Raw genomic sequence first — 18,813 nt, 5'->3', positions numbered from 1 at the left:
TACTAAATGAATTGAATTATTTGTTGTTGTTGTTGTTGTTGTTGTTGTTTTGGTGTCAAGTTGTATAAATTCTTTATATATTTTGGGCATCAACCCTTTATCAGATTTTCATTTACAATTATCTTCTCTTATTCAGTAGGTTGTCTTCGAGTTTTGTTGTTTCTTTTGAAGTGCAGAAGCTTTTTATTTTGATAAAATCCCAATAGTTTATTTTTGCTTTTATTTCCCTTGCCCCAGGAGACATTTCTAGAAAGATGTTGCTATGACCAATGTCAGAGAAATGACTACCTGTGCTCTCTTTTAGGATTTTTATGATTTTCGATCTCACATTTATTTCCTTAATCCATTTTGAGTTTATTTTTGGGTATGGTATAAGCTAGTTTCATTCTTTTGCATATAGCTGCCCAGTTTTTCCAAGACCATTTTTCCTATTGCGTTCTCTTGCCTCCTTTGTCAAAGAGTAATTGACCATATAATCATGGGTTTGCTTTGGGGCTTTCTAATCTGTTCTATTGATCTAAGTGTTCATTTTAGTGCCATTACCATTTTGATTACTATAGCTTTGTAAGTATAACTTGAAATCTTGGATTGTGATCCCTCCAGTTTTGTTTTTCTTTTTCAAGATTGTTTTGGCTATTCAGGGTCTTCAGTAATTCCATAAAAATTTTAGGATTGCTTGTTCCAATTCTGTGAAAAATCCTTTGATAGGCATTGCATTAAATCTATATACACATTTTCATAATATTTGTTCTTCCAGTCCATGACCATGGAATATCTTTCCATTTGTTTGTGTCATTTTCAATTTCATTCACCAACATTTTATAGTTTCAGAGTACAGGTCCTTCACCTCCTTGGTTAAATAAATTTATTCCTAGGTATTTTATTATTTCTGGTGCAATTGTAAATAGGGCTACTTTCTTAATTTCTCTTTCTACTGTTTTTTTATTAGTATATAGAAATGCAACAGATTTCGTATAGTGATTTTGTATCCTGCAACCTTACTGAATTCATTTACCAGTTCTAGTTTTTTGGTGGCGTCTTTAGGGTTTCTATATATATAATCTAATCTGCAAATAGTGAAAGTTTTACTTCTTCCTTACCAATTTGGAAGGCTTTTATTCCTTTTTCTTATCTGATAGCTGTGCTAGGACTTCCAGCACTATGTCAAATAAGTGGTGAGAGAGGATATCCTTATCTCATTCCTGACCTGACGGAAAGCTCTCAGTTTTTACCAAGTAAGGATAATGTTAGCTGTGAGTTTTTAAATATATGGCTGTTATTATGTTGAGGTATGTTCCCTCTAAGCCTACTTTGTTAAGGGATTTTTATCATGCGTGGATGTTGTTCCTTGTCAAATGCTTTTTCTGCAGCTATTGAAAAGATTACATGGTTTTTATTCTTGCTCTTGTTGATGTGATATATCACATTGACTGCTTTGCAAATATTGAACCACCCTTGCATCCCAGGAATAAAGCCCACTTGATCATGATTTTTTTTAAAGATTTATTTATTTTAGAAGGAGTGAGTGTGCGTGTGCAAGCAGGGAGAAGGGTAGAAGGAGAGGGAGAGAATCTCAAGCAGACTCCCTGCTGAGCATGGAGCCATACTTGGGGCTCAATCTCAGGACCCTGAGACTGTGACCTGAGCCAAAGCCAAGAGTTAGACATTCAACCAACTGAGCCACCCAGGTGCCTCAGTAAATGATTTTTTAAATGTATTGTTGGAATCAGTGTGCTAATATTTTGTTGAGGATTTTTGCATCTATGTTCATCAGAGATACCAGCCTCTAGTTCTTTTTTTCTTTGTGGTGTCTTTATCTGGTTTTGGCATTAGGGTAATGCTGGCCTCATAGAATGAATTTGGAAGATTTCCTTCCTCTTCTAGTTTCTGGAATAGTTTGAGAAAAATAGATGTTAACCCCTCTTTAAGTGTTTGGTAGACTTGCCCTGTGAGGTTGTCTGGTCCTGGAAATTTATCTATTATTTTTGGTTGTCCAGTTTGTTGCCATATTATGATTTTTCATAATATTCTCTTAAAATCCTTCATATTTCTTTGGTGTTGGTTGTTATTTCTTCTCTTTTGTTGCTGATTTTGTCAATTTGAATATGATCCCTCTTTTTTTTTTAATCAAGAGTCTCAAAGGTTTACCAATTTTGATCTTTTCAAAGTGCCAGTTTCATGATTTCATTGATCTGAAGGGTTTTTCGTTTCTAGTTTGTTTATTTCTGCCTTAATATTTATTATTTCCTTCCTTCTACTGGTGTTAGGTTTTGTTTCTTCTTCTTCTTGCTCCTTTAGGTGTAAAATTTGGTTGCTTAATTGAGATTTTTCATACTTCTTGAGGCAGGCCTATATTACTATAAAATTCTCTCTTAGAACAGTTTTTGCTGCATCCCAAAGATTTTGGATGGGCTAAGCCAAGAATGCATTTGGATGCGCAGATCTCCAGAAGTATATAGGGGTGAAGACATGGTGTTAGCAAGGCTTGCCTGGGTCTGCTGTGGGAGAGGACCTGGAATGGAGGCCTGGCTGGAGGGAGTGTGTTTGCAGGGGAACAAGGGGCAGGGCATGCTGATTACAAGTCACACAGTGAATGGAGGTGCTGCACTGGACCCCCAGGTGTCTGTGTGTCCAGAATGGTGTGGGGAGGTGATGGAAGGAGGGAATGGCACCCACCAGCTCCTTTGTTCCTGGAAAAGTCTCCCAACAATCCCTGCTCCTCTAGTTTGAGCTCTGAGATTAGTAAACAAATCTCTCCTGTGTGCTCCAGGTATTTTTCAAACAGCTGCTTCCATGCTGTATCATAGTGGGGCTATTTACTGGGCTGTTTAAGGGCCGGCACTGTTTCCTCTTGCCCTCCCAGTTCTCCCAGTTCTCCCAGAGCTGAGCCTACTGATTTTTAAATTTCCAGGTTTTAAGCCCCACTGATTAGAAGAACTTGTGGGGATCCCTGGGTGGCGCAGCAGTTTAGCGCCTGCCTTTGGCCCAGGGCGCGATCCTGGAGACCCGGGATTGAATCCCACGTTGGGCTCCCTGCATGGAGCCTGCTTCTCCCTCTGCCTGTGTCTCTGCCTCTCTCTCTCTCTGTGTGTGACTATCATAAATAAATAAAAAATTTAAAAAAAAAGAGAAGAACTTGTGAAATCTGATCCCTCTGGTTTTCAAAGCTGAATATTATAGGTATTTGTCTTCCCTGAGTGGGCTTCTTGGTGAGAGAATCTCTCCTCTCCTGCTGATCCCTCCCTCCTGCAGACGGCCCTGCAATCTGTTTAGCTCCTCACCGTGTCTCCACCCTTCCTACCCTCTTCAAAGTGGCCCCTTTCTCTACATTTAGCTGTGGTCAGTTCTTCTAGTCTTCAGGTCATTTTCTAGGTTATTTACACTGCTGTGTTATCCAGTTGTATCCATGGGACAAGGTGAATTTAGGGTCCTCCTACTCTGTTGTCTTCCCCAGAAGTCACTTTTAAGTGTTTTTTTAAAAATATTTTTATTATAAAGATTCTGTATAATAAAACAAAAGTGACATACAATAAAAATATAAACAAAAGCAGCAACAGTAATATAGTTAACCCTCATGAACACTAGATCTAAATCTCAACAATTGGATAATCTTGTCTTATATTTGCCTCTACCCTTTCCCATCACTTGATTATTTTGAAGCAAATATTAAATGTTTCTGTATGAATCTCTAATAGAGAAGAGTTTTTAAAAGCACATTATCACCAATATCATAACTAAAAAATTAATACTGATTCCTTAGTACCACAAAAAAGTTCATTAATGTGCAGTTTTCTGATTTTTAAAAAGTATTTTTTTAAATCAAATCAAATCTAAATAAGGTTCACGAAATGTGAATTGTTGGTGTATCTCTTCAGTTTTCTTTATAGATAACATGCCTCTCTCCTGACTCCACCTTCTGTATTTTGTTGCAAATATTTTATTGGAAGAAAAGGAGGATTGTTTATTGTGTCTGGATTCTGATGACGACATTTCTAGTCATCTAATATGTATTTCTTTGTACTGTGTTTCAGGTAATTGGTTACAGAGGTTTGATTAGGTGGCTTATTTATTTGGGGGATACTGTCTTATAGTCAGTACCTTCTACCAGAAGGTACATAACATCTAGTTGTCTCTCTCTTTTTGGGAAGTCATAAGGTATTGATGATAATTGACTAGATTGATTATTTATAGCTAATGAAATAATATTCTTCTAATTTACTCATTTATTCTTCATTTATTAGCGTAATAATTCTGTAATGGAAAGCCTCCCCTCATCACAATTTCATTTTATCGAACTTCTTAAAGTAAGAATAAATTCTTGATTCTTTACTTTACCGCTTTTCAAAACAATAACATTTCCTCACATCCTTCAAAGGAGAACCATGAACATTTTATATCATCGTGATTTCATATCTCTCAATCTGTTGTCATTATTATCCTAATTAGTGTTCATATTGTTTTCTCTTTGCCCAGTAGAATCATATTCAAGTTGACTTCTAAGTCCTTCTGACAAAACTCTTAGGACATTTTCTATCTTCCTTGTTCTCTACTATGATATATTTCAGGTTTACCTTGTACATTTCCTGTCTAGACTTGGAATCAGTTTTTCTGTAATTTTGTTTTTATTTTTAAAGATTTATTTATTTGAGAGCATGAGTGCATGTGCATGTGCACTTCAGTGGGGAGATGCAGAGGGAGAGAGAATCTGAAGCAGACTCCCTACTGGGCATGGAGCCAGATACAGGGCCTGATCTCAGGACCCTGAGATCATGACCTAAGCTGAAATCAGGAGTTGGACGTTCAGCCAACCAAAGGTGCCCTTTTTAATCTTTATATAAACAAATTAAAGACTTTTTTAAAAAGATAGATTTATTTATTCATTCATTCATTCATTCATTCATGAGAGACACACAGAGAGAGAGAGACAGAGTCTTAGGCAGAGGCTTCCCTGCAGGGAGCCTAATGCGGGACTTGATCCCAGGACTCCAGGATCACGCCCTGAGCTGAAGGCAGATGCTCAACTGTTGAGCCACCCAAGCATCCCAGTCAGACTTTTCTTTTAGTGCTTTCTGATTTTGACTTATAGTTAAGAAAGTCTTCCACATTCCTAAGTTTTAGACGAAGTCACCTATGTTTTCTTCTAATATTTGTATGTTTTCATTTCTCATTCATTTTGGATTAATTCTGGTATATGTTGTGAAGAATAAATCCAGTTTATTTTTTTCTATATGACTGTTCACTTTTTTTCTATATGACTATTCACTTTTTTATACTTATTATTTTAAAAGCAGTGGAAATTATTTCCTCCACTGATTTGAGATACCACTTCTATATAATATATTGATAAATGCAATTATATCTATTTCTGTTTCCTATTCTACTGTCCAGCTTGTCATATTTATGTGCCAATACCATACAGTTTTACTTATAGTGGCTTAATAGTATATTTTACTGTCTGATAGAGCTAGCCTTCTTCATTGCTCTTCTTTTCAGCATATTCCCGGCTTATTTTTCCTTCCTAACAAACATCATCAAAATGTCAAACTCTGGAAAAAAAGCATTGTAATATTGCATCCTTATATCCACGAATATAGGATGTCTCCATTGTTCTTGTCTACATGTGTGTTTTTGTGGAGTTTTTACTCTCATAGGTTTTAGACATTTCCTGCTACATTTATACTTATGCTTTTAACGTTTTTCTTGGTTTTTTTAAATGGTGTCCTTTCTTTCATTATATCTTCTAACTGGTATTTGTTTGTATATATCAAGGATTCTGATTTTCGTAGACTAATTTTATAACCTCCATTAAATCTTTTATTTTTACATTTTTTAGGGTTTTGCCTCTTGCTTTCCAATTCTTAAGTCTTAATTAAGTCTCTGCTTGCTTTCTTATTTAAATAGTACTAAGGATAAATAGTAAATAAAACTGTGGGTAGTCTGCATTATTATCATGTTTCTGAATTTGAAAGAAAAGCCTGTAGTGTTTCCTGAGTTTAGAATAAATGAGAAAAATATAAATTTGTCTTTTATATTAGCCTTATACTTTATACTTATATTTTTAGTGCTCTTCATTTCTCCCTATAGATTCAATCTATCATTTAAATCATTTCTTTTCAGCCTGAAGAACTTCATTGAGTATTTCTTTTTTTTTTTTTTAAGATTTTATTTATTTATTCATGAGAGATACAGAGAGAGAGGCAGAGACACAGGCAGAGGGAGAAGTAGGCTCCATGCAGGGAGCCTGATGTGGGACTTGATCTCGGGACTCCAGGATCACGCCCTGGGCCAAAGGCAGGCACTAAACCGTTGAGCCACCAGGGATCCCCTCATTTAGTATTTCTTATGAGGCAAGTCTTCTCTCAATGAACCTCTCATTTATTTTTTATCTGGGAATTATTTTATTTCACCATCATTTCTGAAGAACTGTTTTACAAGATAAAAAATCTTGATTGACAGTCTTTTCTATTTGCACTTTGAGTATGTGATTCCACTACTTTCTGGCCTCCATTGTTCAGATGGGAAGTAAGCTACTGATTGTATTGATGGTTCCTTTTATGTGATGAATCATTCTTCTGTTGCTGCTGTTAAGATTTATCTTTTTCTTTGACTTTCATCAATTTGGCCTCAATAGGTCTAGGTGTGGATCTTTTTATATTTAACCTTCTTGATGTCTGATGGACTTCTTAAGCCTTAGATTAAGGTTTTTACATAAATTTAGATAGTTTTTGACATTATTTCTTCCAATATTTTTTCTACAACTTTCTCTTCTCTGATTGCCATTGTATATAGCTTGGTATACTTGCTGTTGTCTATGGTCTCTGAACTTGTTCTTTTTAAAAATCTTTTCCTCCCTCCCTTACTTTTCAGACTGGATTATTTATATTAATCTATCTTCATCTTCAGTAACTCCTCCTTTTACCATTTCACATATGCTGTTGAGCTTCTCTAGCGATTTTTTTCATTTCACTTACTGTATTCAACACCAGAATTTCCATTTGGACTTTTATGTAATTTTGAATTTCTTATTTATTCTATTTGTTGACTTGTTGTCCCACTTTAATTTTTTAAATATGCTCTCCTTTAGTTCCTTAAACCCACTTATAATAGCTGCTTTGAAGTCTTTTTCTGTTAAATCCAACACCTGGGAATACTTACAGGCCTACTTAATTAACTGCTTTCCTCCCTAATTCTGGGTCGTATTTTCCCATTTTTTTTGCAAGTCTTATAATTTTTTTTCACTGAAAGCCAGTCATTTAAAATAAAATATTGGGGATGCCTGGGTGGCTCTGTGGTTGAGCGCCTACCTTTGGCTCAGGGCGTTTTCCTGGAGTCCCAGGATCGAGTCCCACGTTGGGCTCCCCACATGGAGCCTGCTTCTCCCTCTGCCTGTGTCTCTGCCTCTCTCTCTGTGTGTCTCATGAATAAATAAATTTAAAAAAAGTATATTGTAGTAACTAGTTTCTAATTTTTCCTGTCATTGAGGATAACATTCAGGAAAATTCAAGGACATTGTATTCATAAGCAAGATGATGGATAAACCCAAAGAAATTCACCATTATATTTAATTATTCTCTGTGATCAATTTTTAAAAGCCTAGAGCTCAAAAAAATAAAAAATAAAAAAATAAAAAAATAAAAGCCTAGAGCTCTACTAAGGGAAACTAAACTGTAATCTATAAACTGGCAGCCATACAGCAGTATCACTAGAAAACAAAGTCGGCTTATCTCTACAACCTGAGATCCCTTTCATTTCCTTTCTTGTTTCTGCATAAATAAATCCTTAAAAGGAAAATCATTTTATTGACTTAATCAAATTAAAGTTGTAGTTAATCTACTAAGGATGTATGTAGTACCTCAAGGAAATAAACTTCTTAAGGATTAGACCAGTCCTATCTTTTGTTTGCAGTTTTATAGGGAACATTCAAAAAAAGAAGTAGTTGATTTAAGAGAAGTTATTTTTTACAGGAATTGACCATTGTATCATCCCTACGAGATAAAAATGGTGGGATTATCTTTGTAAGGCTGATTTAGCCCCAAAGCTTAAAATTGTGCAAAGGAATCAATATTCCCATGAAGTTTAAGTGTTCTTTTAGTATTATTCAGAGTAACATCTTGACTTTTCATCAGAACCAAATCTATTTAGCAAAATATCTATGCTGTGGCCATAAGAAATTATGATTATCCTAAGATTCACCTGTCTTTATTCTATGTGACACCAGATTTTGTATGAAATTTCTAGAACTAGAGCAACTCCTCAATACTCTCTGGACCAAAAGTACCTGTATCAGAAAAGATAAAATTCATCAACTTCAAAGGAAACAAAACAACCTAACAATCTATGATTGGGGCTCTAATCTATCTGTATCGATGGACCAAGAGTCACATGATGGTTCCATTTCCTGGGATGAGGTATGGTCATTATTCTTATATCACAAGTTGCTACTGTCAATGTTGTAAAAGTTCTATAAGACTTGTGGAAAATTTAAAGGATAATGTGTATTTTCTTAAATGTAAAAATACTCTATTTCTAGAGTGGTCATGGATTTTTCCTTCTATAAATAGATCTCTGTATGCATAAACATGAGGCCAAGATATGTAGGAAAAACATAGAGTATATATAGGTATAAATATAAATAAATGTAAATATAAATATAAATATACTCTTTCCTCCCTTGTGTCTGTATTGAATGCATAAATAATTAATTCAGCAAACATACTGAGTATTTACTACCTACCAGTCACCATCATGGGCATTAGGGATACAGTGCTGAACAAAAATAGGCACAACTCCTTTGGAGCTTGCCGGATAGTAGGAGGATATAATTTTTCATATATATTTACAATGATGAATGAATGCATTAAATGCAGGTTAGGGGACGCCTGGGTGGCTCAGTGGTTGAGAGTCTGCCTTCGGCCCAGGCCGTGATCCCAGGGTCCTGGGATCAAGTCCCAAATTAGGCTTCCTGTATGGAGCCTGCTTCTCCCTCTGCCTATATCCCTGCCTCTCTCTCTGTGTCTCTCATGAATACATAAATAAAATCTTTTAAAAAAAAATGCAGGATAGATTATGAAGAGATTACTTAGAGCTGTGAGCAACAGAGAAATATTTGTATAGTAGGTAACACTGAGAAGTTTTTTGAGAAAAGGTGATATATAAAAAAAATAAAAATAAAAATAAAAAAAATTTTAAAAAAAGAGAAAAGGTGATATATGAACTTATAAACATATTTATATCCATATTTCCTAAAGTTATGCTCCAAAGTACATTCACTGGGATATATTAATGCTCCTTGAAAAGGGGTTCTGTGGTCAAATTGGTTTAGAAAATACTAGAAATGCATATTGCACTGTAGCATATTAAGTTATTTGGGGAGGTCCTTTAGCAAATAAACTTCTTTAATCTCACTGAATCCAGTGTTTCTCAAACTTTGACTGTAGAATTCTTCCCTGCCCTAATCATTTAAAATCCTGAGAAATTGATGTTCCATGAGTATGGCTTATGTTTATTGAGTATGCCCTATGCCTTAGACATAGCATAGCACTATTTCATGGGCATTGTTATTATAATTATTTTATTATTATAACAACTATATGAGGTTAGTGTATATTATTCCATACTACAGATGAGGAAATTGAGGCATGGAGCTAATAAATAATTGCTTCAGTTGACAGAAGCTGAGGATATACACAAAGGTTGTCTGATAACATATTCTGTGGTCTTAACAACTGTGCTATTGCTTGGGAAATGTTGATTTAAATAAAACTATTTTTGTTATTTGTATCTTAGATGAGCAAGGTACAGTCTGTACCTTAGAAGAGCAAAATCCCTTACAGATGCCTAATAATGCAGAATATTATTGCTGTGAGTTATGAAGACATGATCAAGCAGTATCATATATTCCCTCCCCAACCCCAGAAGTTTGTATCTCTTAATCCCCTTCATCTATTTTCCCAACCCCCATAACCCCCCCCAACTAGTGCAGCCACCAGTTGGGTCTCCATATTTCTGAGTCTGTTTCTCTTTTCTGTTGTTTGTTCACTTGTTTTATTTTTTAGACAAAAACAGGTGATTAACTAGAATATTTAATATTTTTAAAGGTCAATTTCTGTTACTTCTACATATAAGATATATATACAAGATATATATGTATATATCTAAGATATAAAGACATTTATTAAATTTGATTCTTTCAAACTCATGCTTATTGTATTCAACTCATAGTGAAGAGAGGTGATGTCTCTGTTAATCTTTGTTTGCCAAGTCTTCTTTGATGCTTCCACAGGGCTGACTCTTAGGAAGGAAGCAAATTTGCTTAATGAGACCTTATCTTCATAAAGAATGAAAATTGTTTCTTAAAATTTAGGAACTACCTACTTAAAGCATGTGACTTCTAAGAACAGTAGTAGTCATTTCCTGTGCTAACACTGCATGTCACTTTCCTTGTGCTTCTCAGTAGGACCCTAAGATAGACCAGATCTGAGGATCCTGCCTATGTCATTTGGACTAGTAGTCTCAAAGTGTACCTGAGAACTTCTTAGAAATGCAGATTCTCAGGTCCCATCCCAGCATTTGCTGAATCATAAACTCTGAGAGTAGAACCCAGAACTCTCTTTTTAACAAGCCCTTCAAGTGATTCTCAAAACTAAAGTTTATGAACTCCTGCTTTAGAATATCTTTGTAAGGTTACCATAGAAGTCTGGTGACAGGGCAGCCCAGGTGGCTCAGGGTTTAGCGCCACCTTCAGCCCAGGGTGTGATCCTGGAGACCTGGGATCGAGTCCCACATCAGACTTCCTGCATGGAGCCTGTTTCTCCTTCTGCCTGTGTCTCTGCCTCTCTCTCTCTCTCTCTCTCTCTCAGTGTCTCTCATGAATAAATAAATAAAATCTTTTAAAAAAATAAAAAAAATTTAAAAAAAGAAGTCTGATGACATCAAAATAAGGATATACATATATTGAAGCTTTATATAAAGGAATAAAGATATGTTAAAGGTTATTGGCTGGATAATCCAAATTTTCATTCTATTTTATTCTTTATTAAAAATAGTTTGGGTTTCAAATTCATAGAATATAATGAGTCACCATCAAGGACATTTGTATGTTAGTGATTTCAGAAGAAATATAAAACAAACAAATGACCTAAAAAGCCCAGGAACAGCAAATAAAGATCAAGGGCACAGAAGCTTATAATAGAATATCCTTACTCTAGGAGAAGGTAGTCTAAGACCAGAACTATTCAATTTCTTGACAGTGACCTGGGGAAAGAGATGCATGGCACTCCGTTCATGTTTGTCTCCTCACTACTTTACCTACCAGTCAGGCACTTTTCAATGAGAATATTGCAAAGGACTCATCATCAAAAGTTTATTGCCAGTTTCCCTTTGTGGTCAGTATTTTTAATGATGAAGTAATTCTATTCCATTAGTAACAAACGGTGCAAAAGAGAATATTGTCTTTGGCACAAATTTTTTTGACAAAGGGAAAAAAAAAAACCCACCCAAGTTTAGCTTTCTGTTCTTGCTTTTTGTAGTAGAAATCTTTTGGAGTTTTGCCAAGTCCTTTTCTGAGAAATGCCTTCCTCACCCACAGGCGTGAGGCTGGCAACCATGTCTGAACAGTATGATCCCACCTCCCATCTCGCCGGCAAAACTGATTGAACCAGAGGGACGTCTGACCCAAGAGAGCCCATCTGTGGCTTTGCTGAAGCAATCAGATCTCTGTCGGGACTTGCAGACTCAACTCAGTCTTGGGTTTGTGGGCTGAGAGGTCACTTCAGAGTTGGGGCTTGTATGGCCATGTGTTTACTAAGGGAGAGAACACTAGACCACGAAAGGAAATAGATATATTCAGAGGGAAACAGAAAGGAGAAAATACTTGGCCCCAAAAAGAGAGAGACAGAAACATCCTTGGTTCTGGTTTTCTAGCTTCAAGTTGAGTTCCTCCTGAAGGGTGGCTAGCTTTTCAATCTCAGAAATCCTTAGTGCCTTCTAGTGCAATCTCTTCTTGGTTCTCTCTGGTTCGAGTTGGTTCCCTTCCCTACAGTCAAACATTTTCTAATCAAGATATATTCATGGATTCAGCCCCACAAAAATTTCACGGGACAGCCCAGCAAATATGTCGTCGTTTTCTGATCAGTGATGTGCCTTTGTTAAAAATCCCTGCATTCTGCAGCAGAGCAAATCACACGAGCCTCGTAAATGAATGATTTTCTTCAAATACCTCATAGATTTGTGACTAAAGCTCAAAAAGACATTGTGCAAGGCTCTGATTTCAGTAGAAGCCGCCATTTGTGCTGGTGGAACTATAGACACATTAAAACTCTTAAATGTAATTTTTGATACACAAAATCAGCCCCAAACACTTCTGAGATACACAGATTCCTCGTAGCAAATTTGAGAGACCTAGTGCATTTGTTGTTTATCTATAATCCTTATCTCTTATAAAGATGTCTATGCAACGTAGAAAAACTGCAAAGATTTAGATAAGCAGCGGTAGAAAATAATAACTATTTCAATTATTTTTGTGGAGATGGGAGGTCAGTTACAAAGATATCCATATTATTTAGTGTTTACACACACACTGGTTGACACAGCATTCACTTTTTAAAATATTTACTTTACTTTTATTGCTTTTGAAAATATGTGTTGCCTACATAGGCTTATTAAATCAGAGAATATTAAAGGCAATGATCTCATTACCTCAGAGCTCCTGTTTATCATATAAAATCTTGATTTGGTTGATACAAAGCCATCCCACTGAAGAGCAAAAAAAAGTATCAAAGCTTCCTTAAACTGCTGGTTAGAAAACCATTCAACACATTGTAAAATACAGTGCATGTTTTCAGAAAAGATAAAAGGGTGCAAAACTCATACTACATAATACTCAAAATGAAAGTGAGATACAGCTGACTTTGATTAGAGGTTTAAAATAATCTTGGGAAATTATATATACACAAAAGATTGCAAGGGGAAAATGTAGCAATGGCTTCTTGTGTCCTTTTTAGCCCTTCTGTTTAGTTCTGACTTCTCAGGAATGGCAATTGATGGGAAGTTTGTTTGCTGAGATTAGTAACAATGATGTTTTCCCCATAGTCTTGCTTCTCTGCAGGGCAACTGGTGGAGATATTTCTACAGAACAGCCTTTCACCCATTTCCAAGGAGGACTTTAAGCGAATGAGTCCAGGAATTATCCAGCAATTGCTCAGCTGCTCTTGCCAGCTGCCTAAGGACCAGCAAGCAAAGCTGCCACCGACCACTCTGGAGAGTAAGTTGTGGTTCTTCCCCAAGAAAGTTAGTGCATGTAATATAATAATGACACTGACCACAGGATACTTATATATCAAACACTGTTCTAAGCATTTTACATTCCTCAACTATTCAATCCTCACAAGAACCCTGAGCTAGATAATAATAGTATCTATTTTGTAGATCAAAAACAGGCACATAGGGGATCCCTGGGTGGCGCAGTGGTTTGGCGCCTGCCTTTGGCCCAGGGCGCGATCCTGGAGACCCGGGATCGAATCCCACATCGGGCTTCTGGTGCATGGAGCCCGCTTCTCCCTCTGCCTATGTCTCTGCCTCTCTCTCTTTCTCTCTCTGTGACTATCATAAATAAATAAAAATTAAAAAAAAAAAAACAGGCACATAGAAGTTAAGTGACTTGCCCAAGGACACACAGCTGATAAGTGACAAAGTTGGGATTTAAACCCCAGGAAGCTGGTCCCAGAGTCCTCGTTGTCAGCCATTATGCTACAATACCATTCATTGAATATTTTCTATTGTGTATATAAGTTACACAAACTGATTTTGTCCTCTATGTATGACTCAGTCATGGATCAACGTCAAAGTTCCTAGTTAAGAACTGACATGGCATAAGAGAAAGACCATTAGTGATAGGATCAGAAATTCAAAGTTGAGTCGTGCCTTCTATCCCCAGCCGACTCTGGGATCTTAAGCCATCTCTATTTCCCTGGGCCTGTCTTTTTTCTGCAGGGTGGGACAGCAGTGATACCTCCTTACTATCCTTTCACACATCATGACACACATAAAAAACGAAGACATGCTGTGGTAAACCAAAGAGCTCTCTGGGGTGGAAGTGACCGTAGAGGGAGGTGCCAGGCTCCCAGACCTGGCTGGAATCCCCAGGAAGCGAAGAAAAGATATTTGCATTCACCTTACCCCACTGAATCACTGTAGTAGGTGAGCTCTGCTGAAAGGCCTCACAGGGTAGCTCTCAGTTTCAAATGGGATAATGTGTACAAAAAATATGTTCTGTAACTTAAAGCACTTTAAAAGAGAAAATGCGGCCTAAGAACATCCATGATGGATAGCAAAAATGTGACAGTTAACACCCGCACCCTTTAAAATATTACCAGCGATCTGAGAGCCTATGAATGCTTTTTCAGAGCATTTTTCTCTCTCTTTGAGATAGTCTTGCAATGCCCATCAGGGAAGAACTGTCCAGCTATGCACTTCTAACACACAGTGAATTCTGCAGCATCAAGTGGTTCATTTGAAGATTTTATATGAACAAAAACCTGCCAGACCTAAATATCTAAGACTCCACATTCACTGAAAGGAAAAGAGCTTCATTAAAACTGAATAATTAAATAATTCAGCACCTGGTGGTCAGCGATGGCTCAGAAATGGGTAAGGGGGACAGACCATGGTATCTAGGAGCCTCCATGAGGATATTTACATGGCCATCACTTGCTGCGGTATCTGCTACATACGGACTGCTGCAGAATAGCTTTATGAACTGGAAATTGGTGAAAAATGTTTATCTTTCTAATGGATGTCTAGACCCTTCTGGAGAATGGTCTTCCTGAGAAAAATTCAGAGAAATCACACGTACTATAGAACCCCCCAAAACATTGCTGTGCTCAATTAAAAATGTTGCATTTGTAACTTAAGGGAAAGGCTTAACAATAGAAAATGTGAGATGAAGACAGAGGCAGGAGAGAGGTTATGAAGAGCAGTGTTTGGTGTGCTGGCACCTGACCCCTAATAAGCATAACCTTTACAGGAAAGAGTATTGTGGCCAAGTATAACAGGTTTCAGACCTGTTCGAGGGAGTTGCTCAAGAATGGCTAGGAATTCAATTATTAGGGAATGTTTTCCATCCTACTATTGTAATGATGGGAAACATTTATATAGAACCTGTCTGCAAGCTGCCTGACTCCAGTCAAGATGCCATGACACCTCTCTGAGGACCTGGCGTAATTAGCAGCATCTGAGGCCACCAATGGCAGATTTTATGGTTTTTAGGCTATCTTTGCCACACAAGAACAGGTGAAATCTGATTTACAGAGGACCTAAACAGATTTCTAAGCTCTAAAATTAGGAAGTACCCTTTCCTCTCCAATACCACACCGTGGATCCCTTCAGGACAAAGGGGAGAGGAGTAGAAGAATCAAAGGACTGAAAACTTTGCCTTTTGCCTGGGAAGTGCCACACCCTAATTTATCCTTGTGAATTCTCAACATTTTCTGATCTTTTGTAGCTATCATAAAAATGTGGCAACTTTGAATTTTATTAGACAATCCAGGTGCTCATGTTAAACTTCAAATGTCTTTATGTATTCAATGAAAAGAATGACATTCCCACATAGAATCTATTTGTGGAAGAGTGGGATATGAACCTTGGTTAAGTAGCTGGGATGTTTTTATAACACAGATATTTTTACTAAGTCAGAATAAAATAAGACCTCTAGGTGAGTATATGAGGGTTCCAAACCATTTGTTTTTTGGTTTTTTTTTTTTTAGTTTTTAATTGTGGCTAAAAAATTGAAACTGAGATGAAACTTAGCCATTCTTAAGTATATAGTTCAGCAGTATTTTCACTTTATTGTGCAATACATTTCTAGAACTTTTTTATTTAGCTTGCAAAACTGCAACTCTATATCCATTGAACAATTGTCTTGTAGAGGTTCACTAGAAGTGAAGGGGTGGTGGTAAGCCTGGGAAAATTAAAATTTGAAAGTTTTTTGCTTCTTTTGAGTACACTGCCAACTCTATTTTAATATTAGACTCTTATAATTTAGAACTTATGATTCAAAGAAGTCCTCCTAAAAACGTAAGACCATGTTACCAGCTAATATTAATATGATATAATGTAGAGGATGAACCTTCCAGAAAAGTATAAGAATAAGAATAGAATACCTTTTATTTCAACAAACTTTAAGATGATAGTTTCTTAAAATCTATAATGGGCTTTAATTAGTATGATAACTGAATTTCATTTAACTTATTATCTGCAGTCACTAAAGGAAATGATAGTTTAATTTTGTAATTACCTTCCTTCACTGTTTACAAATCAATTTGCCATGGCTTATAAGTAATTTCTAAATAAGTAGAAGACAGAGTATTTGCTCTGAATATTTGCAAGCAAAGGAAAATGGCGGCCTGGAAAACTCTATCCCCCAATTGTTTATACAGTTGACCCTTGAACAACATGGGTGTGAATGGCACAAGTCTACTTATATGCATATTTTTAAATATATATGCAGTACCATACTGTGAATGTATTTTCTCTTATGATTTCTTTTCTTTTTCTTTTTAATTTTTATTTTAAGTAGGCTCCATGTCCAACATGGGGCTTGAACTCATAACCCTAAGATCGAGTTGCACGCTCAACCAACTGAGCCAGCCATGCACTCCTCTTATGATTTTCTTAATAACATACCCTCTAGGAGGATCCCTGGGTGGTTCAGCGGTTTAGCGCCCGCCTTCAGCCCAGGGCATGATCCTGGAGTCCCAGAATCAAGTCCCACATCGGGCTCCCTGCATGGAGCTTGCTTTTCCCTCTGCCTGTGTCTTTGCCTCTCTCTCTCTCTCTCTCTCTCTCCCCCTCTCCCCCCTCCCCGTGTCTCTCATGAATAAATAAATAAAATCTTAAAAAAAAAAACCCTCTAGTTTAACATTGTTCAAGGGTCAACTGGACCCTGAAAGCCATTTTTTTCTGTCTCTTTTAATCTTTTCTCTTTCCTTCTTTGCTGCTTCATCCTTCATACATATTTGCTTTTGTTTGAAAAAAATCTTAAAAATTGCACTTCTTAAATATTTTTTGAAAATTTAGGAGCCTAGAAACATGAGATAAATTTATAGGTTATAAAAAATTATTGCAATAATTTAAAATGTAGCCTGTCCAGGGGCTCCTGAATGGCTTAGTTAAGCATCTGCCTTTGGCTCAGGTCATGATCTCAGGGTCCTGGGATCAAGCCCCTGTGTTGGGCTCCCTGCTCAAGAGGAAGCCTTCTTCTCTCTCCCCTGCTCCCTCTGTTTGTGCTTGATCTGTCATTTTAGGCACCATGGATAATAAACACTTTTGACGTTATGAATAATTTTGAGAACTTTTGGAAGGATGTACTTCCCTTGTACAGAAACATAAGTCTTCTAGGGCCCAAACTACATGCTTCCTCTGTAACTCTGCTTCCTTGACTTTAGAATGTTTAAGTGGGATTCAAAGGAAATCCTGACCAGAGTATGGCAGCAGTTGCTGTGGTTTATAGTGAAAGAAATTAATTTCTTTGGTAGTGAGAGGTAAGCTAGGTCCTCGCTTGCTTTACTAAGGAGTCATTGGGGTAACTTCAAAGCGACAAGATTAATGGCGAAAGTCTTTTCATTCTTTTCCTTAAGAAATAAGACTTTTATACTCATAGAACAACTCCATATCCCTATAAGCTGTACTGTAAGATGTATTCTTCTGGCATTTTCACTGGCTGGGGCTCTGGTAATAGATGATGAGCACTGACTAATTTGCAATCTCCATTTGGCTTAGAATATGGCTACAGCACAGTGGCCGTGGCTCTGCTCACACTGGGCTCCATGCTTGGGACAACGCTGATTCTGTTCCACAGCTGTGAGAACTACAGGCTTATTTTACAGCTGTTTGTGGGCCTGGCCGTTGGGACACTTACTGGAGATGCTCTGCTCCACCTTCTCCCTCAGGTAACTCTTTTCTGTTTTCAATGGTGTGTTTCTAATTTCCATTTCCATTTTATCACTGGAGATGTTGATGCAAAATTTCACAGTGACTTGGCCAGCGTCTTCCTTGGAAATAAGTATTGTTTCCCCAAAACACTTATAGGGGAAAAGAGAACCAGTCCTTAGGTTCACCACATGTTATTGTTATTTTTGAAATAGACCAAAAAAGGGTTGCAGATGCAGATTCCTATTAACAAAATTTCAGGAAATATTTACTACTTATCTGTTAAATGAAAATGAATTGGGCTGCAAGATGTTGGGCTGAGTTTTCTCCAGTTGTCCCCAACTCTCATCAGATCCCTTCTCTGCCCTCTCTGCTGCTTTTTTTCTGCCCCAGAAGACTGCTTCTCCTCAGCTTCCTTGGGAGCTGAATTTTGTTTGGATTGAGCCAATGGAGTCACAACAGAAAAGCCAGGGTAGGAAGAGAAAGAGGCAGGGATATTTCTTCCCCACACTCCTGGCTCTGCACTTGCTCTAGAAGCAACTGATTACCTACAAGACTACAGCTCCCATGGGAGGCCCCTCCCCAGCTCCACCTCCCACTGAGCTATAGACTTTAGTTCCAACCTTTGCCCTTTCTGCCCTAAGAGTGGAAATGGTTTCCTGAGGTTGCTAGCTTCCAGGTGTCTCATTATCCCTTGTTCCAACCCTTGTTGCCCACACCTCTGTCATTGCCCCATCAGTATTGTCTCTTCATTTGAACAATCAAAATGAATTTCCTTTTTTTTTTTTTTTAGCCTAATAATATCTAGATTTACCTTAAGAAAAACATAAGCACCAGGAAGCTGGCTCTTTGCTGAATTCTTCTGAGGCTCTTTATTTGTCAGAAATG

General features: G+C 37.1%; 1 protein-coding gene across 3 annotated transcripts in view; it reads left to right on the top strand.

Annotated features, from left to right (window-relative positions):
* SLC39A12 (solute carrier family 39 member 12) overlaps positions 1 to 18,813 on the top strand; it is a 73,663-nt gene that overhangs the window by 13,334 nt on the left and 41,516 nt on the right. For all 3 annotated transcript variants that reach the window (XM_072825647.1, XM_072825646.1, XM_072825645.1), the window contains exons 5-7: positions 8,239 to 8,408; positions 13,090 to 13,261; positions 17,776 to 17,945. In XM_072825647.1, the coding sequence (XP_072681748.1) occupies positions 8,239 to 8,408; positions 13,090 to 13,261; positions 17,776 to 17,945 (512 nt within the window). The remainder of the gene's footprint in view (positions 1 to 8,238; positions 8,409 to 13,089; positions 13,262 to 17,775; positions 17,946 to 18,813) is intronic.

This window comes from Canis lupus, chromosome 5 (genome assembly GCF_048164855.1).
Source record: "Canis lupus baileyi chromosome 5, mCanLup2.hap1, whole genome shotgun sequence".
NCBI lineage: Eukaryota > Metazoa > Chordata > Mammalia > Carnivora > Canidae > Canis > Canis lupus.
This window is presented reverse-complemented; position numbering and strand designations above follow the sequence as displayed.